General features: G+C 32.6%; 3 protein-coding genes and 1 non-coding gene across 5 annotated transcripts; 1 reads left to right on the top strand and 3 right to left on the bottom strand.

Moving 5' to 3' along the window:
* Positions 1-1,108: 1,108 nt before the first annotated feature.
* TRNAL-CAA (transfer RNA leucine (anticodon CAA)) lies at positions 1,109-1,192 on the bottom strand. The gene has a single exon. It is a non-coding gene; the product is annotated as a tRNA-Leu (tRNA).
* A 1,611-nt stretch (positions 1,193-2,803) lies between these two features.
* On the bottom strand, positions 2,804-6,276 carry LOC145042319 (P-loop containing nucleoside triphosphate hydrolases superfamily protein). The gene is made up of 11 exons (XM_078990710.1): positions 5,664-6,276; positions 5,384-5,569; positions 5,039-5,224; positions 4,803-4,886; positions 4,591-4,632; positions 4,396-4,467; positions 3,986-4,285; positions 3,762-3,905; positions 3,498-3,566; positions 3,296-3,421; positions 2,804-3,197 (listed from the first exon to the last, which is right to left on the bottom strand). Exons 1-11 carry the CDS (start codon positions 6,120-6,122, stop codon positions 3,024-3,026), a joined length of 1,842 nt encoding a protein of 613 aa, XP_078846836.1. The 5' UTR covers positions 6,123-6,276; the 3' UTR covers positions 2,804-3,023.
* A 4,243-nt stretch (positions 6,277-10,519) lies between these two features.
* On the bottom strand, positions 10,520-12,645 carry LOC145042318 (ribosome-binding factor A family protein). 2 transcript variants are annotated; one of them, XM_078990707.1, is made up of 4 exons: positions 12,176-12,645; positions 11,234-11,407; positions 10,922-11,126; positions 10,520-10,803 (listed from the first exon to the last, which is right to left on the bottom strand). In XM_078990707.1, the coding sequence occupies exons 1-3, from the start codon at positions 12,548-12,550 to the stop codon at positions 10,983-10,985; spliced, it is 693 nt and encodes a 230-aa protein (XP_078846833.1). In that variant the 5' UTR covers positions 12,551-12,645; the 3' UTR covers positions 10,520-10,803; positions 10,922-10,982. The 2 variants fall into 2 exon arrangements, with proteins under 2 accessions (XP_078846833.1, XP_078846835.1); XM_078990709.1 differs by having other exon boundaries at positions 10,520-10,775.
* Positions 12,646-19,816: 7,171 nt separating this feature from the next.
* LOC145039856 (uncharacterized) lies at positions 19,817-22,374 on the top strand. Its single transcript, XM_078987862.1, has 4 exons — positions 19,817-19,875; positions 19,957-20,656; positions 20,736-21,773; positions 21,880-22,374. The coding sequence occupies exons 1-4, from the start codon at positions 19,817-19,819 to the stop codon at positions 22,372-22,374; spliced, it is 2,292 nt and encodes a 763-aa protein (XP_078843988.1).
* Positions 22,375-27,781: the final 5,407 nt, after the last annotated feature.

The raw sequence follows: 27,781 nt of genomic DNA, 5'->3' as shown, positions 1-27,781 counted from the left end.
CCTATTTGTTTTATGTTATTAATGTTTTCACACACCAAAATTTAGGAGTGTGTATTGGGTGGTTTGGTTAAGTTGTTTGTCAAAATTAAACTATAATCATTACAATTGGTCAATGTATTTCGATAACCATTCGGTAGCGGTTAATATTTGTTTTGGTTAATGGTGTTAGTCGGTTAATGGTTAATATCAGTTAATCATAATGATCCAATATGACATAAAAATCAAAATAAAAATTCTATAAAAATTGAAAACATAAAGTTTAATGTTATAAAAAATAAATGATTATATATATATATATATATATATATATATATATATATATATATATATATATATATATATATAATTGTATTGATAGAAGATTACCTATCCTATTTAATTCCAAATAATTATACTTTAAATTTTCAATTCGTAATATAATTACATACCATATATTTAGTATTATATTATATTAAAAAAAATCTAGTAATATTATTGGTTCGGTTTGGTTTATAGTTGTTAGGTTTTAAATGATAATCATAACCGAACCATATGTATTCAGTTAATTAAAATTAGAAGTTGCACCATATCTTTTAGTAATTGTTCGATTAAATTGGTTCAGTTAATTTGGTTATGGTTCGGTTTTTCGATTAATATGGTATTCCTTCAATACGCCCCCGGGTACTTGAAGATGCTCGAAAAAGTTAAAATTGTTGTGCAGTAATATGTTCATGAGAGAAGCTTGGAATCCAAGTGGAGTTTCGTGATTAATTCTAGAAAACCTGAGATTTACACCTAATTACATGATTAATAGTTATATGAAATATTTGTGTCAATGCAACACATTTTATCCTTTACGATTATGATGTTTAGTTGTATACGATATGTTGTTTACGATACAAAATTAATTGTGATCCAACAGATTTTATAATATCAGGACATCGATTTGTATGTTCTAAAATCAACTTTGATCTTCTACTATGAAATATAAATATATTTTGGGGTGTGAAGGTGCAAATGAGTTTGTTTTGTACAAGTAGCTAAAAGTAAAATATAAAGTTAGTTTGTTTTTGTAATAAGTTATTTGCAAAAAGTAACAAAACTAAATTACAAGCTGAAGAAAGAAAAATGTCAGAAGTGGGATTTGAACCCACGCCCTCTCTCGAAGACCAGAACTTGAGTCTGGCGCCTTAGACCACTCGGCCATCCTGACTTTTGTGTTTCGTTATGGATATTTAATATCCTATTTAATAGTAAATGCGAACAAAAAAAAATACTTGCTAATTTGTTATTACGACCAACCAAATGATTTAAATTAAAGGTGAGCAAATTGACTTCTGTGTTTTGTGATGGATACATTCTTTGTCTGTTACAGTTATGTGTTGCATTGGGCATGTTGGACAAGAATTGAGAACCCAAAAAAAAAAAAGTCTATTCAAAAATTGGAAAATGAGTGACTTTTAAAGTTTATTTGGTTGTGGAAAATTAATTTTAATTTCTTGGAGAAAAAAAAAGACGATGTTTTCATTTTCAGTTTTCAATAGAAAAGTTAGGAAATATGTTCGGTTAAACAACTTGAGTTTTCATTTTTATTTTAGAAAATTACTAACCATGTTGGGAATGTGTATTTTCTTTTAGGTCTTATTTTCCACTTTTTATTAATTCAAATAATACAATGTTTAACATAGTTGAACATAAAACAAAACAAAATTTTACTTTAAGAATTAGCATAATACTCAACACATGATTCGGCGTAAAAGTAAACATAAAAAGGAAACATTTCTAAGAAGACAAATTTTACTACATATCAAAGTTGCAAACATCTTGATCTTGTGTATACTTTTTTGATAACCAATTAGCAGTTAAGTCTAACAGATGTGAGTTTGGGATTGGGTGGGTGTGGCAGTGTGGTTGATGTTGGGGTTGGTGTGTATGTGTGTATTTGAGAAAATTTTGGAATTGAGAAGCAACTTGTAATTTAGCATTCTTAAAAAAATATATATTAAAGTAAGCACGTTTTCAAAAATTTCATTATGCTTAGAAATTGTTTTTGGAAAACAATGTATTGATATTTTTCCACAACCAAAGGGGTCATCAATCTCTCATCTATGTAAAAGGTGTGAATGTTTTCATCATCATAGAAAATTATATGGGTTTTATCTTGTATATCACAACCTTTCTCATGGTTCCTTATCTCAAAACAATACAAGAATAGGATGAATATAATCACTAAGTTTACCAAAATTGGTAGTATATCACCAAACGACCACCCTTTAAAAATGTATGACAAAATATTCGGAACCTTCACAAAGTGAGTTTTACCAAAATAACTTCACCTGTTACAATCCCACAAAAAAAATTATACATTTTATATATTATTTCCTTTTCAATATTTTCTGTATTAAAGAGCATTCATATGGCAATTTTGCAAAATGAACGATTATTTTGCTATAAAGCATATTCATTTGATGATAGGAGTCTACCCATTTTGGATATTTTAGTCTACCTCCAACTGCTTAGTCCAAAAGTTACAAGTCTTGGATGCGATTTCTTTTTTACTTAATAAACTTCTCTCAAATTATTTTAGATATTATTTATCAGGGGGGAAACAAGTAAAAGTTATTATATTTTGGTCATTTTATTTGTTTAACCACCACATTTCAGCTCTATTGACAATTTTTCCTATGCGTCCCACTTGACTTACTATAGAAGGTTAATGGAATATTTAGACACTAAAGCTATTACATTTTGACAAAAATTTACATCACACTTTGACTTGAGTGGTTTTCATTGACAAAACGAAAATACATGGCTAACCACAAAAGAACCAAAATAAAACGGGTTTTATGTAATTTGCCAATACAGATATCATCAGGTAATGAGAAAAAGAAGAAACAAAATCTTACAAGTTGTTTGAACAAAAATCATGGGGTATAAGCATACAAATAAATAAAACCGTTTTAACAAGTGACTGAAATAATAATGAAAAACATAATAAAACAAAATTAAATTAGCTTCAAAACTGGGCACAATTGGGTGGGAAATTAATATCTGACAACTTGAGTTTTGTTGTTGTCATCACGATTGTTTCTGCCATAAGGATTACTGTCACTAAATCCATTTCTGCTTCGTGTTTTCTGCCTGAACTTCGATGCATTGCTGTCTATGTTTAGGTTTACCTTTGGGGGGTTTGAAAAGCAGAATGACGCTGCAACAGCCTATTACACAATATAAAAATTTAAAACAACAAAATTCAGAAATTTAAAAAAAAAAAAAACGGACATACAATAACTAAAAAATATTAAAAACAAAATACCTGCATATCTAGTCGATGAACATTAAAAATATCCTTCATGGAATGCGAGTTATAAGACAACAAGTATGCTCTGTACGCATCTTTCGCAGACTTGTTCAAGTAATAGTTATTGGCAACCAGTTTTTCCTACATAATCCAATTATTAAAAAAAAATTTAAAAATAATTTTAGAAAAGTACAATAATACCCTTATTGACACGTACCAGATGAGACTGCACATTTGCCATCTTCTTTTCATCAAACTCGTACTCCTTAACAGGTACTTTTGCAGCCTTTTCACATACAACAACAAAATTCAATTACACAACAATTTCCATTTCAATATATAAATTGAATCTCCACACACACACTCGTACTCCTTAACAGGTACTTTTTGCAGCCTTTTCACATACGACAAAATTGAATCACACAACAATTTCCATTTCAATATATAAATTGAAACTCAACACACACACACACACACACACCTTGAGATAACGAAGAAACTGTAACTCTTCAGGGATAAGGAAAAGCAATGCATTCCCTTTGGCGCCTTCTCCACGAGCAGTTCGACCCACTCGATGGATATATTCCTTAGGTTCATCCGGAGGATCATATTGCACAATCCAATCCTATAAAAAAAAATTAAAATTAAATGTATGGAGATTTAGGGTTTTGAGGAGAATTATAATAAAAGGGAAAATGAAGATACCACAGAGGGGATATCGAGACCACGTGCAGCAACATCAGTACATAACAAAATCCCTTTTTCAGCTTTACAGAAATCAAAAAAAGTTGTGGTTCTTTTCTGCTGTTTTTGTTTTCCATGAATATCAAAACAATCGACTTGAATGTATTTGAGAAGCTCGGAGTGGAATTTAACTGAATTGCATGAAGAAAAGAAAACCATGACTTTCTTTGAGAGATTCCTTTTTAAGAAAGAGTAGAGAAGTATGAATCTCTTTGCACTTGGCACCACACAATACCCTTGTTGCAATCCTTCATTTGTCACCTACACCCCATAACATATCATATTATATAAAGTATATAAACACTATAAACATAACTTTAAATTGAAAACTCGTAAAATATAGTGAAAATAAAGAGAATATTTTTGCTTACTCTTGTCCTTCCATCATCTACATCAATGTACACTGGAGTAGTTTGGAATGATAAGCGTGCAAGATCCTCAACCTGAGAAACAAGTATATAAACAAATAAGATACAAATAGCTAGAGTTTTTAAGGTACAATGTTTGTAATAGAAAAAAGTTAGAAAATTTATTACAATTGTGAAGAAAAGACTAAAGAGGTGTACCTTTTTTGTCTGAGTTGCAGAAAAGAGAGCAGTTTGCCTTGTCTGCACATTACAGAGAACAGAGTTCAGTTCACTAATGATACAAAAGCTAACTACCACAAGGGTAATATAGTCAGTTAATATGAATCAAAACACATTAAAGAAATAACAACATACTTTCTTGCATTTCTTATTAAAAAAAACAATATGGTGCAAACTACAGAGAAACATACCTTGGGTAAGATTTTAATTATCTGCTTCATTTCCTCTTCAAAGTTTGCTTCCAATATTCTGTCAGCTTCATCAATCACAAAGCACTGCAAATCCAAAATTTGATTAAAAAATCCAATTGGCAATTTAGAGACTTTTCCCCATGAAGCACTTGCTTTTTAAAAATTTGCTTTGTCCTTCAATTTCCTCAAGTATCAGTTAATGTGAAGAAAACAAGATGAAGTGAAAAAGGTAATACCTTTAGGTTCTTAAAAATAAAGCCTTTTGTATTCTGAAGATGATCAAGAAGTCTTCCAGGGGTAGCTACCAATAAATTTACTCCTTTCACAAGACGCTCAGACTCTGTTCTTCTTCCTGCACCACCCATAACTAATCCAACAGTCTGTGAATGATACTTGAGAAGATCCTTTGCAACTGTATGAGTCTGTAAGAAAAAAGACAAGATCACAGAGTCATGTTAAATTCAACTTCTACATTTATTATATATCTAACTATTTATGATTATTTGTTGTGTTTGTTTCATGATCCAAACAACATCTACGCCAAAAACTGTAATTAGTAAACAACAGGGTCGAACATGTACCTGTATTGCAAGCTCCCTTGTTGGACAGATGACAACGACACCAGTTCCATTTCGAGGAGCAAAGCAAGCATGATATAACAACTCGACTGCTGGGATAAGAAAGGCTAATGTTTTCCCAGAACCTGTTCTTGCAGCTCCAAGAACATCTTTTCCTTCCAAAAGTGGAGGAATTGACCTAGATTGAATCTGCAAATCATAATATACAAGTTAAAGACAGGAAGACAGGTTACAGATTCAATCGCATTAGTCGTATAGGTAAGATTTCAAGCCCAATTTTTACCTGAGTCATGTACTGGAAACCCATATCAAGAATAGCTTTCTTTGTTGGTTCGGATAAGGGCAAAGAAATAAATGAATCGCTACTCATGATTCCAGAGTCACCACCGCTTTTCTTCACCTTCTTCTTTGTCTTTGTCTCTGTCTCCTTTTCCGCCTTTTCTTCCATGTGCATACCCTCTTCGCCTTCTTCATCCTCATTATTATCGTCTGTCTCTGTGTTTTCCTTTTCTTCTTCGCTAGCTTTCGTCTCTTTCTTCTTTCTCTTCCTTTTCTTCTCTTTCACCGCTGTAACTTCCTCTTCCTTCTCACTGTCATTGATTTCTGCTACTTCCTGTGCTACCAGATCAGGCTCTTCCTCTCCACTGTTCTTCTTGTTCTTGTTCCTCTTTCGTTTCTTCTTGCTATTAGAACCCTCGCCATTTTCAATTTTGGAATTAGGGCTTTTCTCAAGAACCACCATAGCAGGCAACCACACCTTCACTGTTTAATCTCTGCAAATTTGTGTTCGTAACTTTGGGATGTTGCCGCTGTTTCGGCCTGTTGTTTTGGAGGCAATGAGAATAAGAATTAGGGTTTAAGGTGAGAGCGTGAGGGTTTGCTAACGGTAGCTTGGCGATGAGAAATATTAATAATGTTTTATAGAGTACAGAAATGGTCCCTATGGTTTGCTCCAATTCGCAAGTTTGGTCCAACCTATGAGAATTAGCTATCCCATAGGTACATCACGTTACTTAGGTGTCGTTTGTTTTTTCGTAGCAAAAATGTTTGAAGTCTGCGGACCACCTCTGCAACCATCTGTAGCAGAAGAGGGAGACTAAACGGTTGTAGCATGTAATAAAAACTATGTTTTTAACCTCTGTAAATTGCTGCAATAAGTTAAATAAGGTATAAAGATGTTTGAAGCAGATGATCAAGTGTTGTGCCACGTAACACACGTGCAATAGTTTTTAATTCAGAAGTCTTCTGAAAACAAACAGATACGGAGGGTCAAGTGTTGCGTTTGTGCTGTGCAGTCATCAATAAGTGGTCGGAAGTGGTTTTTTAAGAAAAACAAACATCTTATACTCCGTCAAAAACCATTACGTGGGCATTTTTGCCAATTCCTTTTTGTCTTCTTCCCAAATTCTATATCTTTGTAGGAATTGATCTCATAAGCTTTTAAATTTAGTTTCCTCCTCAATATAGCTTTTGAACTTAAACCCTTCCTAAAATCAACTATTGAAAACCAAATAATGGTGATATGTGTTTTGTGGACGCTTTGCAATTGTACACATATTATGTATTTATCTTGATCTAATTAGGAATTTTTGGGGTTGTCCGTCAAATGGTTCACGATGTTCGTTTATTGGTTGTTTTGACCCATCGATGTGTGTTAGGGGTGTCATTATCATCCCAAGATTATTGAGGGCAAGAAACAACTTGGAAGCAACATTAGCATCTACAAGGATTTACAATGCCCTATTTTTCTTATCGTAGATTTTTTTGAATCATTTTCTTCAAAATGGGTCATTGCAGCGATGTTATAAAATTTAAGTAGGTTTAACTTGTAAGATGTGTTGGTTCTTATGGTCAGAGTAATGGTACTAAAATGGTGTTGGTTTTGTTGGCATTAAGCCTTGCTTCTGAATATAATGTTTAAGTGTTAAATCATGGTTTCAATATAATGTTTTGTTTGGCACAAATGGTGTACAATGTGTTGGTTGTTTGTTGTGGAAATGGTATTAAATTGTAAATAACATAAGATCATAAACTTAAAACCATAAAACTGCACACACAAAAAACAAAAAACAAAAAACAAAATCATTAACACACTACTACAATAATCCATATCATAACACCACAAATACATTAAAATTATAAAAAGTGCAAGCATCAAAAGTTCTTAATGTTGTCGATACATGACTTGATCATGGATTGCTACTAGATGTATCATGTGGCTGCTTCAAGGCCTTGTTTTTATTAGGAAAGCATACAAACCATGAATATGATGAAATTGAAATCATACATGGATGATTGATGATGGTTCTTGGAGTTAATGATGGTCGACAACGGAGGTCATTGCTAGAGGCGGTAGTCGATGGTAGAGATTTTTTTAGGATGTAAAGGACTTTGAGGGCACTACGGGACCAACATAATATTTTAAATGTTTTTTAATGGGGTGATAATAAACATATAAAATTTTATAAATAAGAAATTGATAATGGTAATATAGCCATTTCATGATTGTAGGGACGACGCATACAAGTTTTAAACATATAATGGATAATTCGAGTTAATTTTCAAAAATAAGAACTAAACACGTATTTTCACACTTGAACCAATGATGAATTATATAATTTTCTCTTAAATTATTTTTTGCTACATAATCTTGAGCTAAGTGTGTATTCATACAAGCTCATACAACTTATTATGTCAGTAACATGTTGTAGCAGCAAGCATAATTTCAACAATCTACAAGCAAAAAGAAAGAAGAATCATAGTCTTTGGTAGAATGGTAGTTCACTAGTTTGGTGAAAAGGACATGGGAAGATACCAAATTTATGCTGACGAGAGCGAGAGTTAGAATAATGTTTATAATGTTATATCATTTGGTATAGTAAACAAAATTTTCTATGAAAAAAAAGCAAATACAAAATAACCATAACAGATATATCATATGGGTATATAGTGGTTGATATTATCTCGTAGGACCAAAGCTTATTTTAAAAACCTTTTTGGTTGTCCACAACATAGAGCATTACATAAGATGTGAATAAGGTGAACACCATTACCATAAACTCCATATAATGTTGTTGCGAAAGGAGAATACCACAACTAGCCCAATCCATTTTAGGATTTGGGCCCGAAACTCCCAAAAAACGACTCTTGACTATTTTTTCAAAAAGGTTGGACGGTATACTTGCATGGTAGGTGAAACGAAGCAGGAACCAAACTCTAAGTGCGGTTTAGTGATGACAAATTGGCCCGAAAACCCGAACCGAACTGAATTAAGCCCGAATAAGCAATTTGATTTAGGTTTCTATATTCGGTTCTCGGGTTCTTCTGTTCAGGTTACCCAAATAAGAGTTTATTCGATTCTAAATACCCGATCCGAATAAGTATTCCTCCTCCCCTTTCTTAGATCGACAGAAATCAAAATCACGATTCACACTTCTATCATCGTCGTTCATAACAGAAGAAAAAAAAAATTCCTACACTTGTTCTCGTCGTTTCAAAATCGACCAATCTTCTCATCTGTTTCCAAACTCGAAATCACTTTTGTTGATCCTTCCTTTTGTTTCAAACATTCAATAATCAACATTTCTTATTGTCTCTAAGGATTCACAAATTCCTACTTTGTATAGTCATAGAAAATTGAGTTCTAACTCAAGAAATTCAAGCAAGAAATTAATTATCATTATGTTAATCTACTATACAAACGTTATTCTTTCAATATATTGTTGTTTTATGTTAGTCTTTGAATGTTTTATGTTGATGTATAAAAGCACATTATTATTCTATTATTCGGGTTATAGAATCCGAATACGGTTTATTCAGTTTTTTCCGGTTATATTAGGTTCTTAATCATCTTATACATGTTATTCGGGTAATAACCAAACCGAACCGAACCCGTATTGGTTAATCGGTTCGGTTTTCGGTTCATGCAATTACCCTTATTCGATTTTCGGGTTATTTGGGTTAGGGTCAGTTCGTTCCGGTTTAGACTCGAATAACATTCATAATGCGGTTTATGGGTGAAAGCTCTCTTCCCCGCCATCTGTCCTCTCTTGATTGGATGCAACCATAAAACTATAATTGTAGTTGAGTTGCAGATAAGGAGTAAGGATTAAAGACATACATTATGCTTTTTTCAGAAAAATAAGATAAGGATTTTCTACACTTTTTTTTTCTTTCATTTGACCATCTTAGCCACTTCTATAAAGTAGATACTCATTTTACAAGTGCTCTGTTTGTGATTTATAAAATTAAAATATTTCCATAATTCTTAAATACTCATTTTACAAGTGCTCTGTTTGTGATTTATAAAATTAAAATATTTCCATAATTCTTAAAATATATTAATTTATGTGTTACGTTTGTTTGAAATTTATAACTTTAGTACTTAAGAGATGTTTGGGATTACTTTTTAAGCTTAAAAGTTTCTTTAAGTTCTTTTCGATTTAAACTTTTAAGAAACAAAAGCTAGAAATTGTTTTTAAAAAGTGTTTGAGTTGTATTTCTTGACTATTTCTTGACTTTTGAATGTAATTTAACTTTAAAAAGCTAAAAGTCACAAATAATCACACTTTCTCGTCTTTTGAAAACCATATTTTTCTTCTTTACAAAAATTATTTTGAAAAGAACTTTTATATCTCCCAAACATCTTTTTGACTTTTTAAAAAAGTTAAAAACCAAAAATCATTTCAAAAGTAATACCAAACACGCTCTTAACTATTTCTTACTTTTACAATTTTGCAATAAGGTATAATAAACTAATGTTTTAAAAAAACCCCATAATATTCAGCTACTAACATTCATCTAAAAAAACCGACCATGTTTTTTTGACCAAATTCTAGCCAAACCGGATTTGTTCAAGTTCAACCCCATAATATGATTCGATACAAATGATAATTCTGTGGAGCAACATTGCTTTTCACTACAAATCAAATGACAATGAGTACCTAAGTACTCCATTTTAACACATGCACTAGGTTAAAACAATTTATATTTTTACGCAACAAAATGATGTTTTAGACGAAATATATGTAACATTGTAATATAATATGGTGCTTCTTACCTCATGACGTGGCACTAGCATTCAATGAAGACAATATACAACCGTTTTTCAAATTAGAGCCAAAATATGCGACAACGTAATTGGAGTTGCAACTGGGTTAAATGATTTGCATATTTGTTCCGAAAAACAACTTTGTTGCATAACTGAAAAAAGATGAACCCTTGTTGCATAAACAAACATTCAACCCTAACTAACATTGGGGGAAAATTAAATCAGTCACAACGTATTATATGAAAATAAAACACAAACCATCTTTGCTACCCTCCCCCCCTTCTTCTTTCTCAAAAGTTATTTACATACCAATGCAATGCAGTGGCTCCTTAATCCATGAGCTTCCTTAAAAAGACATCCAAACTTAAATTATCTACAAATACCATATTAAATGGTCAGAAAAAGTATATTGGTTAATCACTACAGAAAAAAAAAAAAAAAAGTGCTTTTCCATATTTTGACCTAAACATATTGAAATGATGAGATCTAACCTTGGGGAAAAGAAGCATGCATAAAGTCAAACAAGCTTTAATCTAAAGCAACTAGCAAAAACTACTTCACATAGATGATGTCATCATCATCATCATCCTCCCATTCTTCATTGTCATAATTTGGATCGGTTGACTCATCTTGGTCAACCGTTGGATCCTGTGTGGTCTTCTTCTCACCCTTTATCTTATCTAATATAGCAATCACCTAAAAATACAAATCAGTTAGAATTATTAATTATACATACATAATTACATATATATATATATATATATATATATATATATATATATATATATATACATATTTCTTACCCTGCTTCCTCTCTCTATAGATTCATCTTCAATAAAACGTATCTCAGGGGTAAGTCGTAATTTCATACGCTTACCCAATTGACCACGTACGTATTTTGCTTTTGACTTCAACCCAGAAAGGGCAACCTCTTTTCCTCTTTCATCACCAAAAACAGATACATATACCTTAACCACCTATAAGAGAGAATAACCATAATCATTAAACCCAACATTATATGCTAAATCCATCAACACATAAACCGTGAATACTAAAAAACTAACAAAGCCTGTTAAATTAAAACAACTCACAAGTCACAAATAACAAAGGTTTTTACAAAAAGAAGACAATCATATTCATCAAGGAAAAGAAGTAAACAAATCTTAAGAAGCATGTATTGTATATTAGCTTGATTGATCTCAAGAATGAGCAGCAAAAGTAAGACTCTTTATGATCTTGGTCAACAGAATAAGTAGTTCAGAAAACTCGAGCTACAGTTAGGCCATTGGTAACAAGAATAACCATTCAGCAGTGGCAGACATACAACAATTCATAAACATAATGTTGTCATTTAATAACACCAATGTAGCTTAAAGTTAGTGAACTGAAAATGAGATACCAAGAACAGCAATTAACTCAATGACATGCGAAGGATTTGGAGAAAAACAAGAATACTAAATAAAAATCCAAGATCAAACCGCTAGGGTTGGTTCATAGTCAACATATAAATTTGCAAAATAAAAAGCCTCACTTATTGACTCTTAACGTCAATTCTATACCTTTCAGATTTATATTTACTGCTTTAATTTGAAAATTTTCCCTAGAGAGTGACACATAAACCTCAATTCTTGGTACATAAGGTTTAACAAGTAACATAGTTATCACATTCCTTGTTCGAAACATATCAATCACGAAGGTAAAATTAGGCAATTAGACCTCAAAAGTATCATCACCTATAATGTTACCTGTAAATCCGATGAGACTTCAACATCACTGATGGTAGTAAGAGATGACAGATACCGGTCAGCACCGAGGGCAGCTTCGGGGAGAATAGCGTACTGTAAAACCTGGTCGGTCAGCAACATATCAGATAGCTCTCTCTGTATCTGCTTCGCCACCATTTTCACCCTCCTCTCCTTCGCCATACATATAACCACCTTATTTCTACTGCTAGTTGTACTCCCGTATGGCGAAAACGTCAACGTATAACCAAATTTCGCCGCTGGAAATCGAATCGATCTCGGTAACGATGGTACGAAGCTCGACAAAGAGCAGCATGTTGTGTTGGTAGTCAGCGGAGGAGGACGGTGGTGATTGGTGGTAACGATAGACTGCGGCATCACAGAAGAAATCGTCTCCGTCGCTTCTGGAGAAGAAGAGGATACGAAAGGGAGGAAGAGGCTCTGCGAGAAAGAATATCCTTTTGGCGGAAATTTTGGGGTATGGTTGCAGATTGGTCCTTAAAGATTGGAAAATGTTGCACATTTTAGTTTCGGGATAAAATTATAAAACAACAATAGATTTTTTATTCTGTCCAACTTAAATCGCCCTTCTATGGTTCTATTCCATTCTTTTCTTTTCATACATACATACATACTTTAAAGTTAACAAGAGGTTGAATTTTATAGTTATGTCATCATCATATTTGTTTAATACAACATTATTAATCCGTTTAGTATTTGACATCATAAAAATATAAACAATACTTAACCATTTATAAAGGGTATTAATTAAACATTAATATGGTATAGTTATAAGAACAATAATCAGAAGGCTTAATGGTTTTGGATGATGACATGGTAAGTACTCTCCAATAACCAACCCAAATTCAATCTCAAGGCACATTAGGGTTTGCTAGGAGAAGGTATGATGTGGTTCACAACGGGACTTAATTGCTAGATGAGATCCCTCCCCCATAACCTTGAATTACATGAAAGACGCTACGGTCAGTGGGTAAACAATAGTTGTATATTTATAAGTAACGTTCAGCTTGAGAATGCCATTATACTTTATAAAATAGTTAACATTGGTAAAATTATATCAGAACATCTCAAAAGATTTAAAACATCTTTAAAACTACGATGTGTTTATGATATATGAGGGATATCCAATGTCATGTTGAGTAGCTAACTCAGTTGTGTAACAACGATTTGGCTAAATGGATTCCGTAACACTCCACCGGCAAACTCACAGCCTCTCAAATACATACATCAATCAACACATATAAGAAACACATTTATTGTTTCAAAAGAAAAAAAAAACAATTTCTAACATTTTTAAGAAAAAAACAAACTTGTTGTCTTGGTCGACTACGACAACGTTATAGAAAGAAGGAAGTGACATGAAAGCTAGCGATGGTGGCAAGGAATGTTGCATGCAGCCAATGTGTAGAGGAGAAGGAAGCACGAGACAATCGGAGAAGCATTAGACATGAGAGAGAAAATAGGCGAAAGCAACACTCATTATTTATTTATTATTATTTTTTTACAATACGGATGATTCAAAGATAGGGTGAACGTTGAATCGCTAAAAGTGTGATTAATCGTTCAAAGACTCATTATAAACTTACCAAACATCCTAATTAAATGGTTAATAGGTGAAGAAACGACCATTTAATAGGGAATACGGCGTGTTTTAATCGTTTAATGAAAATATAAGGGGTAAAAGTCTTATAAAGTGATTGTGTAAGGGGGTAATGTACAAGTATTATCTTTATACTTAGAAGAGATACATCTTACATGCTCGTCGCTATAGTTTATCGAAAATTGTCATTTTGGTCAAAAAAATATTTTGATTAGTACCAGTGTTCCAAAATTTTTATTTTGTTGCGGCTTTGGTCCAATCTATTTTAATTTTTTTCAAAATGTCCGATTTGCACTTGTTAGTATGATTTATCTTTTTTCTTATTTGTTTTTCTGACTTTTATATTTAAAAAAAAATCAAGAAAATAAAATAAAAATAAATCTATCTATCTCTCCTGATTTTTAAGATTAAAAAAAACCAAAAAAATCTCTCTCTCACTCACACACACACTCTCTTTCTCTCATGATTTTTAGATTAAAAAACAAGAAAATAAAAATAAAAATAAATCTCTCTCTTTCTCCTTTTCTCTCTCTCTCTCTCTCTCTCTCTCTCTCTCTCTCTATATATATATATATATATATATATATATATATATATATATATATATATATATATATATATCAAGTCGTCGTCTGCCTCCCACTTCTAAAACTTTAACACCATTAATCTTCTTTGGTTTTAGTGTGTGTATGAAAATCAAAAGAAATTTAGCCTCAAACCATGAATATTTTCCTCTCATCCCTCTTGCATCTGAACTTTGGCATCTCCCCATTCCGCCACCATCACATTCATTCATCAAGTTGGAGATATTCATAGCGACATTTGATTCAAATCCCTCGTGTATCTGACTCAAATTCACCGAGGAACTGTGCTTCTTCATCTACTTTCTTCTTCATCTGCTACTCCCTCGAACACAGATCTGAGATGTTCATGGCGACTAGGATTTCATGGATGTCATCGTTGGAGATAGACGAAGCCACCACCGCCTCTACAAACTCAAGCAAACCTAGATCTGGTGACGAACAAATCCACTGGTGGAGAAGATGATGGGTTGTAGGTTGTGATGGAGGGATAAGGGTGGAGAAGATGGTAAGTGGTGTTTGGTTGTGTCCGACGGTAGTATATTAGCCACTGCCATTGATTTGGCTGAAATTGGTGGGATTAGGGTTGATTTGGTTTAGAGTTCGAGTTCTTTGTATAGCTGATATCTCATTGTTGTTTTTTCCAATGCTTCCACCTTTACAATGAGCTCGAATTGGCTGTAAATCGATTTTAATGGTGGGTTGAAGCCGATTGGTTTTTCTATTCAGGTTACTGATCTTTCTTACAATCATATTTCAAGGGAGAAACCAAATGCTATCTAATGGATCCTGTTAAATGAGTGATGTTTCTTGATTGGTGATGTTTCTTGATCGATCCCACACACAAATCAATTACACATTTGTTTTCTATTTTATAGTTCTAGAAATAATTTTGAAGAACATATGATTTCATATTCATTTTCTGGGTTTTTTTGGTTCTTCACATTCGATTTTAGGATTTTTGGTTTATTTAGTTCCATAAATGTTTCAGATTTATGAGTTTGTTTGTTTTGTATATATGTATTTTTTTTTTGAAGAACTTTAGAATTTTGGAGAGAGAGAGAGAGAGAGAGAGAGAGAGAGATTTTTATTTTTTAGTTTTTTTAATCTGAAAACCAGAAAAACAATTAAGAAAAAAAAAGGAAAATCATATTATCAAGGGTAAATCCATCATTTAATTAAAATGAATCATCAAACAAACAACAAAATAAAAACTTTAGAGCTTTGTACTAGTGTAAACATTTTTCCACAAAGACATAATTTTTAGCAAATCAAGTCGAGTCTCTTATTTATCGTCGCTGCGTAAACCCTTCTAAAACCTCTCACGGCGGCCGCCGCTCTGTCATCTAATATAATTGAGGTATGTTTGTTTCGATTCATGAATTCAATCAATTGTTCATATTTCAAAAACTCGAATTGACCAATATACCCCATGACCTAATAAACCTTATACAACAACACATATCACATACGCCTCATTCTATCGATCGTTGCTGCTCCAGTGCTCCTGTCGTTGCCTCCTCAAGCTAACCCTCCCTGCTCGCCGCCGTGAGCCATCTCCTCCCCACCAGCCGGAGATCGTCGCAGCCCATAGCAACACCGTAGACCTTCGACCCCACAGCCAAGGTTCATGCCTGTTCCTGCTGTCCGCATTCGTCTTTCATTTCCGGCTGTCTGCTTTCATTCGTCTCTTTTTCGATTTTTTTTGTGCTGCTGTCAATCTTCCTTGTTTTCCCTGGTATCTGTTAGATTATTTTTCTGGTTATCTGAATTTATCAATTGATGCATAACAAACTCATAAAAGAGCTGTAAAATAGAAACATTTGATTTGAAAGTAGTTTCTTCCTTCTGTTTGCATTCGTCTTTATTTTTACCTGTGAATATGAAACAAGAACTGATTTTGAATGAAACACCGAGCAGTTTGAAGGATTATGTGAGTTTGAAGAATTACAAAGGCCAATTGTGTATGTGTTTGTGCTTCAATGATCAATTGAACCTAGATGTTAAATCTGTAACAGTAGCACCAATGGTTATGTTCAATTTTGTTATTGCCACGCCTATGCATGCCTCCTTTTGTACTAACCACAAATTGCAATTAATCAGAGAATTGTGTTACTTAATTACAACAAGGAGACAAAGCTTATCGATTTTTGGCATTATTCTATCAGACTGCAGCCAGTTAGGTGCTGTTTGTTTTTTTGGAAAAAACCTCTTCAAACCTCTTACTGCTGCGCGGCGCAGCACACGCGCAACACTTTTCATCTCGCAGCTGTTTGTTTTTTAGAAGTCTTTTGAGTCAAAAACCTCTGCGCATGCTCTGTTTGGCGCAGCACTTGTACTGCCTCTTCTAACCTCTTCTAACCTATTCTTCTTCTTTTTTTATTGCTGAAATTTTGATTATATGTTATTAAAATTTTATTTCACATTTTTTTTTCCGTTTTTTTTTTCGTTTATTCTTATTGAATTTATTTTTCATTTTTTTATATTCAATAATGATAATTTCTTGAAGAAATATCATTATTTTTTACTAAAATATCTTTATTTTTTGTTGAAATATCATTCTTTTTTACTGAAATATCATTAATTTTTACCGAAATGTTATACATTATTAAATTTTACGTATTAAAAAGCTATTTTCGGTTTATAAAATTAGTTTATTTTAATTTTTTAATATCTGCAGCAGTATGCAGATGTTAAAAAAACAAACAAACTTCTTATTATAGTCTGCAGCTGTTTGGTCCACCTCTTCTACTGCAGAGGGTTGCAGAGGTGGTCCGCAGACTTCATGAATTTTTGCTTCAGAAAATCAAACAGCACCTTAGTGTTTCAGGTAGAATCAGAAAATTTTGTGCAAAACCATCAACTTTCTAATCTCATATCTGTTCAAGATGTAAGTGACTTTGTAACAAAGTAACGTTTCTTCAAGAATCAGAAAACGAGGGTAGATTTTGTAAAACTGTACAACTTAATGGGTCCTTTTTAACAACTCACTTTTTTATATGTATATTTTTTATTTTAGGAAATAACGAGGAAAAGAAAGAGGACTTGGAGGAAGGTTCCGAGGAGGGAAGTGAGCAAGAAGACATCATGGATGAGCATTTGAGTAATACAATTTATTTTTAAAATGTATTTAGGTTCGATGTTCGTTTGCTATTTTTGGAAATTTGGATTCGCTTCCATTTGTGTGATATTATGTGAAATATATATGTTTTTTTTTTTTTCTTATTTATTTATTTATCAGTTTCATTTGGCAAATGGGCAATTGGGCATGTGAAAATGTTTTATGGATCCAACACTATATCTCTTCTCCACATTCATTTTGTGGATCCCGATTAGCAAAATTAGAGAAAACTATGAAAATTAATTATTTGTTTTCTAACCGATGGAATAGAAATGATTTTACTTTGTGGTTTTTAATGACAAATGTATATAGTTTTACAAAATTCATTAAATTTTATCTTTTAAAAGTAGAGGAAAATGTGTTCCTATTACAATCTCACTTGTGGTTTGCATAATTTTTTTATTATGTTAGTTTTTGTAAGACCAATTAATTGTAATTGAATGATTGGCTAATTATATGAAAAAACCGTTGCAATTTTCATTTCTTTTTGGGGTTAATCGGTAACCATCCACATATTTTTTTTATATTATTATTATTATTATTATTATTATTATTATTATTATTGATATTATTTGATTCTAAAATTTTGTAATTTTTCTGGTTTATCCGGTAACGATTCACACATTTTTTTTTCCTAAAATTTTGTAATTTTACTGGTTTATCCGGTAACCATCCATACCGAGCTAATAGGTAACTTTGTTGATCTGTTTTCTTTCTTTAGTGGTAAATTAATTTTATGGCATTAAGAAGTATACGCGTTGTTTTTGTAAACGCTTTACAAAGTTATTATGGTTAAATTTTATAAAAGAAATCCATGTATGGTTAAACACGCAAGTGAATAACTGCATTGATTTTTACCTTTAAATAACATATACAATAGAGTTGAAGTTATGGAGTATATCTTTATCTTTATAATCTATCTATATGGTTATAGATAATTTGTTTTTTCAAATCATATTGATTTGAAATATAGATCTTTTGTATTTCTTAATTAATAGCATTTATAATATTTATAAATTCTAATATTTTTTGGCATTCTCTTATTATATGTGTACCTATATTAGTACTATTTTCTCATGAAAACCTTTATGTAGTTGAATGTATCATTGTATTGTGATTCAAAAACTTTTTATGCAGTTTAAACGTTTACGATTTAAATATGAAGAGTAGAAAAAATGGATTATGTCGTATCAATGGTAATCATAATATGATTTTTCATTTTATTTTAATTCAAAAAGCTTTCATGTAGTTCATGAGTTTACGATTCAAATAACAATAATATTTTTACACAAAAATATTTCATGTAGTTGAAGCGTTTGCAATTCATATATAAAGAGTTGAAAAAATTGGTTATATCACATCAATCGTAATTTTAATATGATTTTTTTTTAATAATGTTTGAAATTTGATAAATGTTTGAACAAAGTCTTTTCAAATTTAAACTATTCTTTTTGTATGACTTAGTGAAAGTATTTTGGGATTTGATAAAAGCAAAAACAAGAGCTCAAACCCATAAACTCTTTCATTTTTTCTCATTTTTTTTTGCCAACATCTCTCTCTCTCTCATGAAGCTTCATAATTAGAGGTATACTCATGAAGAATGAAGTAGTCATGGCTCTCTAAGTTTAGAGGTAAACTTATTTTAATTTCTTTTTTTGCCATGCAGATTTGCTCTTGGGTTTAAATGTTTGTGTTGTGTTTTCTATTATGATTTTGATTTAACACTTGATATTAGTGTTTAAGAATGATAATCTATTTTCTATTTCTATCTGTCCTTAATAATATTCATTTAAAATTCTCAAACTATTCAACGTATGCTACTTGAATGATTATTTAATTGGGAAAATTCCAGCCATGTCCTTCCAAAACTTAGATAATTACGTATATATCCTTACAAACTTCAAAATTACGTATACATCATTCCAAAACAATAAGAAGTATGTATATATCCAAAATCATATTTATTTATTAAGAAACTCATTTTAATATTAAAAAACTTATCTGAATTCATATTTATATGTGATGAGACCAGAATACCCTTTCTTAAATTAAAGAGAAATTAAATCATTCTGATCAGGAATAATACGATTTAGTTAGATGTGATTGCATTCCTTCTTTAGCGCGAACATCTATAGTCGATAAAGGCAAGGCAGTTGCTTTTCTTATCACAAAGGGTAACCATCTTCTCTCGATTAGGTTTAATTAAACGATTGATTAGTTTTTGCATTCTAATAATTGTGGTTCTGCATTTGATTTCGATTATCTTCTCCTATACCTCTTAGAATCGCAGGTAAACTGATTGTTGTATCCGACTACCTGCGATGGATGATGAAATTGATACACTGAGATGGGAGATCAGTGAACACTCACCGATCATTGAGTACGTTTTTACCAACTAGATAATTGATTCATTACATTACTTTTCAATTTTAGTAATTGATTTTTTCACTGTTCTTCTCAGACAAGTAATATCCAAATACAAGTTTAATCTGAAATATGGAGGCTACTTTCGATTAGCCAGGAACTCATGTAGGCAAGTATACTGTTTTGGCTTTAGAAAGTCTCTCTATATAGACACTTGCTCATACAACCGGACTCAACTAGTTAAAGAGGTGAGAAAACATTATCCATCAGACAGTGATATTGTATTGTCGATAAACTTTGTAGACAAGAATGCTAAAAAACAATGTTTCATTGAACTTGATTCTGATGAGAACTTCATGGTGATGCTAAGCATGTATAAGGAGGAAAAAGAAGTCACAATTTATGCGACGACTGAAAAAATTAAACAACAAACATATAATCCTTTTAGTATTCAAGATGAGGTTATTGATGAATATGATGACGAAAATGATTCAGAATCAAATTGTCCAAGTGAAGAAAGTTATCATAGTCGTCATAGCTCTGATAACGAATATGAGCTTTTAAATTATGATTGTGAAACTGATGCACAGAGTAGAAGCAGTCCAATTTTTAAACTGAATTCTAAATTTCCCAATGTGATTGCTTTTAGAAGAGCATTAAACCATTATGCAATAATCAAGGAATTTGAGTATGTCATTGAGAAAAGTGATTTGACACGACTTACGACATGTTGTGAAGATAAAAAGTGTGAGTGGAGAATTCATGCTTCTGTTACGCAAGATGGGGTTACTTTTGAAGTAAGTATGCAATTTAAAAATACATGTGTTGACACGATTATTTGGTTAATGTAATTATATGTTTTTATGTGTTGTGTAGATTAAGAAATTTGTAGAAACTCATTCTTGTACTCGAAGCAACAAGTGTGGTAACAAACATGCAACTCAAGGATGGATTAGTGATGTTGTAACGGACAAGTTAAAATCTGATGGTGATGTCTCTCCTGCCAACCTACAAACTTGGCTAATGCAAACCTACAATGTTAATGTGCCATATATGAGAGTCTTTAGGGGAAGAGAACAAGCTTATAAGGATATGTATGGCAATTGGGATGACTCTTACATAAATGTATATGATTTCAAACAAGAGCTTGAAAAGAGAAACCTCGGAAGTGTCGTGGAGATCGATTTGCAGACAATTGGTGACAAGAAACATTTCCAACGCTTTTTTATATCACTAACAGCATGCTCCAAAGGGTTTCTTGCTGGATGTCGACCTTACATTGGGATTGGAGTCCTTGCTGCTGCCACAGGTATTGACGGTAACTGTCACATGTTTCCAGTAGCATACAGTGCTCTTGAGTCAGAGAATACTAAATCATGGACTTGGTTTCTCAAGTTACTACAAAAAGCAATCGGTACACCTGACGGTCTTGTTATCTCCTCTGACATGCAAAAAGGGTTGGGAGCAGCTATTACACAAGTTTATCCTAGTGCTGAGCATAGAGAATGCATAAGACATTTATATAACAACTTCAAGAAGCATTTTCGAGGTGACTATTTCATGACCAAGCTATGGGGTGCTGCAAGGACCTACTCTGTTAGCAAGCATGATAGATTGTTAAACGAAATTGCTAGTAAAAGTGAAGATGCAATTTTATATTTGAATGAGAACCATAATAAGATATGGAGTAGAAGCAAGTTTGGCACATTTGTGAAGTGTGATTACATTACCAACAATATTTCAGAAACGTTTAACTCTTGGGTAGGTGACATACGTTATAAACCGGTACTTGATCTCCTTGATGCAATTAGAGAAAAGCTCATGAAACGGTTTGAAAAGAAAAGGAGGATTGTGAGAAAATGGACAGGAAATTTAGTTTCAAAAGCAAAGGACTATCTGCAGCACACCTCTAAGGCAAGCTCAATGACTTTCATGTATTGTTTATTTTTGTTTTATTTAAGATTGTAAAGAATGGTAACATTTCCTAATAATATTTATTTTGTTTCATTTTATCATGTAGAACTTAGGTGAGTTTGAAGTTTGTAGAAGCAGTGAGAATCGAGCAGAAGTGAAATACAAGGGAAAACGTTGGGAGGTTATACTAGATGAGAAAAAATGTAATTGTCGAAGATGGCAGGTCACAGGCCTTCCGTGTGTGCATGCTGCTGCTTTTATTGCTTTCAAAAGGGAGCCTAATTGGGAAACATATGTTGATACATATTACACAGTCGGTAAATTTCGAGAAGCATATGCTTTAGAAGTTGCTCCGATGCCCGGAAAGGATCAATGGGTGCATATAGAGACGAATGAGAAGATATACCCACCAATTATAAAACGACCGCCTGGACGACCCAAAAAGAATAGAATTAAACCACCTGATGAGCCCACCAAGAAAAGACATAGATGTCATCGTTGTGGTATGTATGGACACCAGCAACAGACTTGCAAAAATCCCGCACATGAAGGTTTTGATGATGCATCGACTAGCAAGAAGAAAGAACATAAAAGATCATGATTTGTGTGTTGCTAGTTTAAGAAGACTATAGTGCTTTAATGCTTTCTTTATGGATAATTTGATGCTTTAATTTATATTTTTGGAATGATTAAAAAAGCTTTTAGTACTTTAATAATTTTTGGACCAAATTTTTGTGATCTTGCTCTGCCACAGGGACTAATTCAGTACTTGTGTTGGTAATTCATTATTGTATTTGTTTCTGCCACAGGAACAGTTTTGTCATTTTTTTTCTCACATGGACCAGTGAACCTCTATTAAGTCCAGATGTGAAAACCCATATGCATCATTGCACAATGGAGTTAATATCTTTTAGCTTTATGAAAACCTAAAAAGGTTTTAGCTTTATAAATCCTGCATTCTACTACTACTATAGAAGATATACATAACGAGCTTATGGCCACTACTAACTGCTATAAAAAAGACAAAACTACCCTTACTCCCTCTTGCAATAAAACAGTGCACAAGAGGAATAACTTCTTGCATTAGGGTTGTGCAAGATACGAGTAATGGTTATGTCTTGTTCCACACTTTATGTGATGATCATGCCTTCCAACTTTATGAACCTAAGATTGGGGCGCAATCAAAGTTAGAGGATTTTGATGCTCATTCTTCAATATTTCTCACTGAAACATGTGTTGAAAACCTTGAGATGTTTGACATGGGAAAATGCATCTATTCTTGAAGGAAAAAAAAAGAATCCTTTGGATGCTGAGTATTCAAATTTCAGATAGTAAACCCCCTCCACTGCAGATGTATAGTCGCAAACAATTTCATCAGTAGATATTTGGTCATCATCGGTCATCATCTCAGCAAATATAAATCATATGGAACCTTTATTTGATTCTGGTCGAATTTGGACTTGTTGCCCCTCTGCCTGCTCAATTGATTCTCTACCTTGTTGCTCTCTTCGAGCTCAATTGCTTCTCTATGGTAAAGAAAATCAAAATAAGAAAAATCAGTAAAACCTAAATTGAAGGCCCTCCTCATAAAAGAGGCGTTGAAACTTCACTCTGTATTAATTGGAGAACGAATTTTCCTTCTTGTTTCCATTATGATTCTTGCGAAGATCGAAAGTGGTTTTGGCGTGATATTTGATCCGCAGGTAATTGTGATCTGTGATCCGGCTCTTTTGATAATTAAAATGATTAAATCTTATTTTTAATTAAGGAGGGGTATTTTAGGAAAATCAAATATAATATTGAGTTTTAAAGAAGTTTTTAATTGATACTAATTTGAAATTGAGTTTCTTAATAAATAAATTTAATTTTGGATATATACGTAATTCTTATTGTTTTGGAATGATGTATATGTAATTTTGAAGTTTGTAAGGATATATACATAATTATCTAAGTTTTGGAAGGACATGGATGAAATTTTCCTTATTTAATTAAAATAGTTTGGCTATATAAAGAATACTTGCTTCTTTTCAATATTCATTTTCCTTATATCTATATATCTATTATAAGTATACTAAAAGTCATTTTACTAACACCATATTGATTTGAAACTTGCATAACTCTTCATTTTACATTATTAATTTGATATATTATTATTAAGTTTTCAATTTAACATGGTATATGATATGTTTTACAATTTAATTATTAGTATTTTTATTACTATAAAATAGGTTAATTGTTTTGAGTAACACCCAAATCACATACAAAGATCTTCGGAAAAATTGAATATAAAGACAGAAAAAAAAGCTTAATTTGTAATGGTTGAAGGTTTTCAACTACGTTTCGAGGTAACTTACAGTTTTAAAAGTTTTAATTATATGATTTTTATACAATCAGAGTAATTTAATAATTTTAATTATATTTAAGATATTAAAAAAAAGAATATTGAGTTATATGAAATAAAATTTAAAAAGGTAAAATATAATTAAAAGTAACTTTAATAATATACAAAGCATTACATAAACGTATTTACACAAAATAGGATAAAATATACCTTCGTTGATCCAGTAAATCAACTTCCGTACTTACGTACACTAATACAATACAAAGGTAACAATTCCTTATAAACACCTCCCGATCTGCTGCCCCGATCGAATGCACAAAACTCTAAAATTGACACAAAACACACACACATAATATATATATATATATATATATATATATATATATATATATATATATATATATATATATATATATATATAGTGTAACATCCCGACTCCTAGGTATGAATTTCAAGAATTTTTATACATCATTTAAGACCTACTCGACGAGTTGGGGGTCCCAACTCGTCGTGTAGAAACTGATCAGGCTGCATGTTTTATGGAACCTACTCGATTTGTTGGAGGATCCCAACTCGATGACTTGAGGATGTGCATGAAAACCCTAATTTTTAGGGTTTGCACCCTATTTAACGGACCTTAAGTGTCACACCCCCAAACAAGAACAGCGGAATCGTTCGGGGCGGATGACTTAATGTAGTATCGTAACAGTTGAATACATAGTAAAGAAAGTAAAACAACCATCATATATATAATTTAAAATGTTACATTGTTGAATGATACTTGTTCAAAACAAATTACAATATGATGACAAAATGAGTTTTAAACTAACGCCTTAGCGTCACTTCTCCAAAAGCTAGGGTTTACCTGTATTACTGAATCCATGAGAAATACAAGTAGTTTTGAAAGAGTACCAACAATTAAGTTGGTGAGTTCATAAGCGTTATGTATAAAATTTGTAAGTTTGGTATAAAATCACTGAGTTTGTTTCTAAAAAATCATATATTTTTTCATGAGTGTGTGGTAGTTTAAAAGTTCCAAACTATAATGCATTAGTAGTTTTCATGCCTAGAATAACAGATTTATGTATGTATAAAATCACGAAGACATTTGATAATCCCATAAATCATCGTGTTTTTAATACTCCATGTGAGTTTTATAACCATGCTATTGACCTAGTCTTCCTACAACAACGTTCTTCAAGCGTTGGAATGTTATGATGTTTGTCACCCCATACCTGTCGGTCTAACTGTAGCTAATAGTTTAGGTGAAGGATTTTCGATCCCGTATAGATCTATACAAGAGTATCACGCTCTCCCTACAAGAGATTATGGTATATAATACATGACTTTAACTGTACACTTGAAAGTACGTGAAGTTGAATGTCTCACAAAACTTAGTATCAAATAGATTTACGTATGAAAAGTCCATTTGTTCTTGTATATGAAAGTATTTCCTTGATATAGTACTTATAGTATGTAAAATCTCATGAATATCTAGTAAACTATACATATTATAGTTTTTTCCAAAGGTATGTTTCGTTTGTATGGTAAACCCTAGAGTAGTGTCGACTTTGTATGTAAAGTATATCATTATTGAACATTTATACTCAAAATATAAATAAAGTGTTTGATATTTATACAACAACATGTTTCATTTCAAAGTGGACAAAGTGTTATCGTGATATGTTGCATGAAAACGTTTTCGTATGATAGTTATAAATCACATATGATTGATTATAACAAAAAGTATAGTAAAAGATTTATGTGATTCATACGAGGATAATCATGTGTTTACTTGTATTCCCCCCTTCCCTTAAAAGTGTATAAAAGCATTTACAAAGCATTTGAAAACGTAGTTATAGGGGTATGAACTCACTTGATAGATTGAAGAAAGTGAGACGAAAACCGAGCAGAACTTTGACAGGAGAAGGCGGATTTCTTGGGATTCTTAGGAATCTCGGGAGCATAAAATTTCCTTCGGGACTTAGGTATAAAATTTGGGGCTTCGAGATATTTCTTGCACGCAAAAAGGAGTAAAAACGCAAGATAAGGAGAGAAAATGAGCAATTATGCCCGGAACCCTCGCATCCCTTTTATAGGGCGGCTGAACCGCCTCGGTACGCTGGGCGTACGAGGTTACGTGGGGCGTAGTGAACGTCATTTATTACACACTTTGGATGGGAGGGCTTCTGTCCGATGGGAGAGCCTATTGGCCAATGGGACGAGGCTCCTATCCTTTGGTACGTGGGGCGTAATTTGATTTTTCCAACTTCTAAATTACGTAACTTTTGCGTACGAGCTTTGTTTTTCGCGTTCTTTATATCCACATGTAGGTGAGAATATACTCTACAACTTTAATTTAGACTCTGTCGACTAATTTTGAATTTATTTTAATTATATTATTTTTAACTGGCCGGAACACGAAAAGTCCGTTAAAAATCCGTAACTTCTTCATCCGATGTTCGTTTTCGACAGACTTTTTACCATTGCACTACTATTGTTTAGATCTTCGATTCTCATTTAGGTTTTTTCGGCTAGAAATTTACTCATTCTCTATTTCGAGTTTTTAGCTGTCTACCGATATATCGAAACTTCGAAAAATCATAACTTCTTCGTTATAACTCGGTTTTCAGTGTTATTTATATTTCCGAAACCCTTGACACGATATCTATCATTTATGAAATCCAGTAGATGACTTTTGAACATTTTATTTTTGACAATAATTTCATTATCTCAAAAGAGGTTACAATTCTTGACTTTTTAGGTCATTACATTGATTCGAAATATCGGGTTGTCACATCATCCCCTCGTTAGAGGGAATTTCGTCCCGAAATTAAACGTGAAGTAAATATTTGTGGATTTGGGAAAGAGATACGAGTATTTTTATTTCATATGACCTTCACAATGGGTATGCGACTTTGCTTTGTTCTTTTAATTTCCCTATCCATGACCTCAATTTGTTCCTCTAGAAAGTGGAGATTATCGTTGATTTCAATTTTGTCTAGAGGGACGACGAGGGTCTCACCGGACAAACATTTCTTCAAGTTTGACACGTGAAAGGTAGGATGTACGTTATTGAGTTCCTGTGGTAGTCGAAGTTTGTATGCTACCGGACCGATCCTTGCAAGGATCTCGAATGGTCCGATATACCTTGGGTTTTGTTTCCCACGTTTTTTGAAACGTATTAAGCCCTTCCAGGGTGAGACCTTCAATAGCACTCGGTCCCCAACCTGAAATTCTAAGGGCTTCCGTCTTTTGTCCGCATAACTCTTTTGTCTGTCTCTTGAAGCCTTTAGTTATTCCCGAATTTGTACAATCTTCTCAGTTGTTTCTCTTATAATTTTCGGGACTGTGAGAGCACTATCGGGTACTTGTCCCTTGGCTAGTTGCATATCACCCACTTCAGCCCAGCACAATGGGGATCTGCACTTGCCGCCATATAGGGCTTCGAATGGAGCAACTTTAATGCTGAAGTGATAGCTATTGTTGTATGAGAATTTGACTAGTGGTAAATGGGTATCCCATGCTTTACCAAAATCGATTACACAAGCTCTTAGCATATCTTCCAAGGTCTATATGGTCCTCTCACTTTGACCGTCGGTTTGTGGATGGTAAGCGGTACTCATGTCTAGTCTCGTTCCAAGAGATTTTTGTAGCGATTGCTAAA

Source organism: Lactuca saligna, chromosome 4 (genome assembly GCF_052625555.1).
Source record: "Lactuca saligna cultivar CGN05327 chromosome 4, ASM5262555v1, whole genome shotgun sequence".
In the NCBI taxonomy this organism is placed as follows: domain Eukaryota; kingdom Viridiplantae; phylum Streptophyta; class Magnoliopsida; order Asterales; family Asteraceae; genus Lactuca; species Lactuca saligna.
Note: the sequence above shows the minus strand (reverse complement) of the source record. Positions and strands in the feature narration are given on the sequence as shown.

Coding starts and splice junctions, on each gene's coding strand:
- LOC145042318 (XM_078990707.1), bottom strand. CDS start 12,550: ATGCCGCAGTCTATCGTTACCACCAATCACCACCGTCCTCCTCCGCTG. Junction 11,408..12,175: donor AAGTCTCATCGGATTTACAG/GTAACATTATAG, acceptor TCTCTCTTATAG/GTGGTTAAGGTATATGTATC. Junction 11,127..11,233: donor CTATAGAGAGAGGAAGCAGG/GTAAGAAATATG, acceptor TTGTATTTTTAG/GTGATTGCTATATTAGATAA.
- LOC145039856 (XM_078987862.1), top strand. CDS start 19,817: ATGGATGATGAAATTGATACACTGAGATGGGAGATCAGTGAACACTCA. Junction 20,657..20,735: donor AAGATGGGGTTACTTTTGAA/GTAAGTATGCAA, acceptor TGTGTTGTGTAG/ATTAAGAAATTTGTAGAAAC. Junction 21,774..21,879: donor ATCTGCAGCACACCTCTAAG/GCAAGCTCAATG, acceptor TTTATCATGTAG/AACTTAGGTGAGTTTGAAGT.
- LOC145042319 (XM_078990710.1), bottom strand. CDS start 6,122: ATGGTGGTTCTTGAGAAAAGCCCTAATTCCAAAATTGAAAATGGCGAG. Junction 4,468..4,590: donor CTGCAACTCAGACAAAAAAG/GTACACCTCTTT, acceptor CTTGTTTCTCAG/GTTGAGGATCTTGCACGCTT. Junction 3,198..3,295: donor TTCATCGACTAGATATGCAG/GTATTTTGTTTT, acceptor ATTGTGTAATAG/GCTGTTGCAGCGTCATTCTG.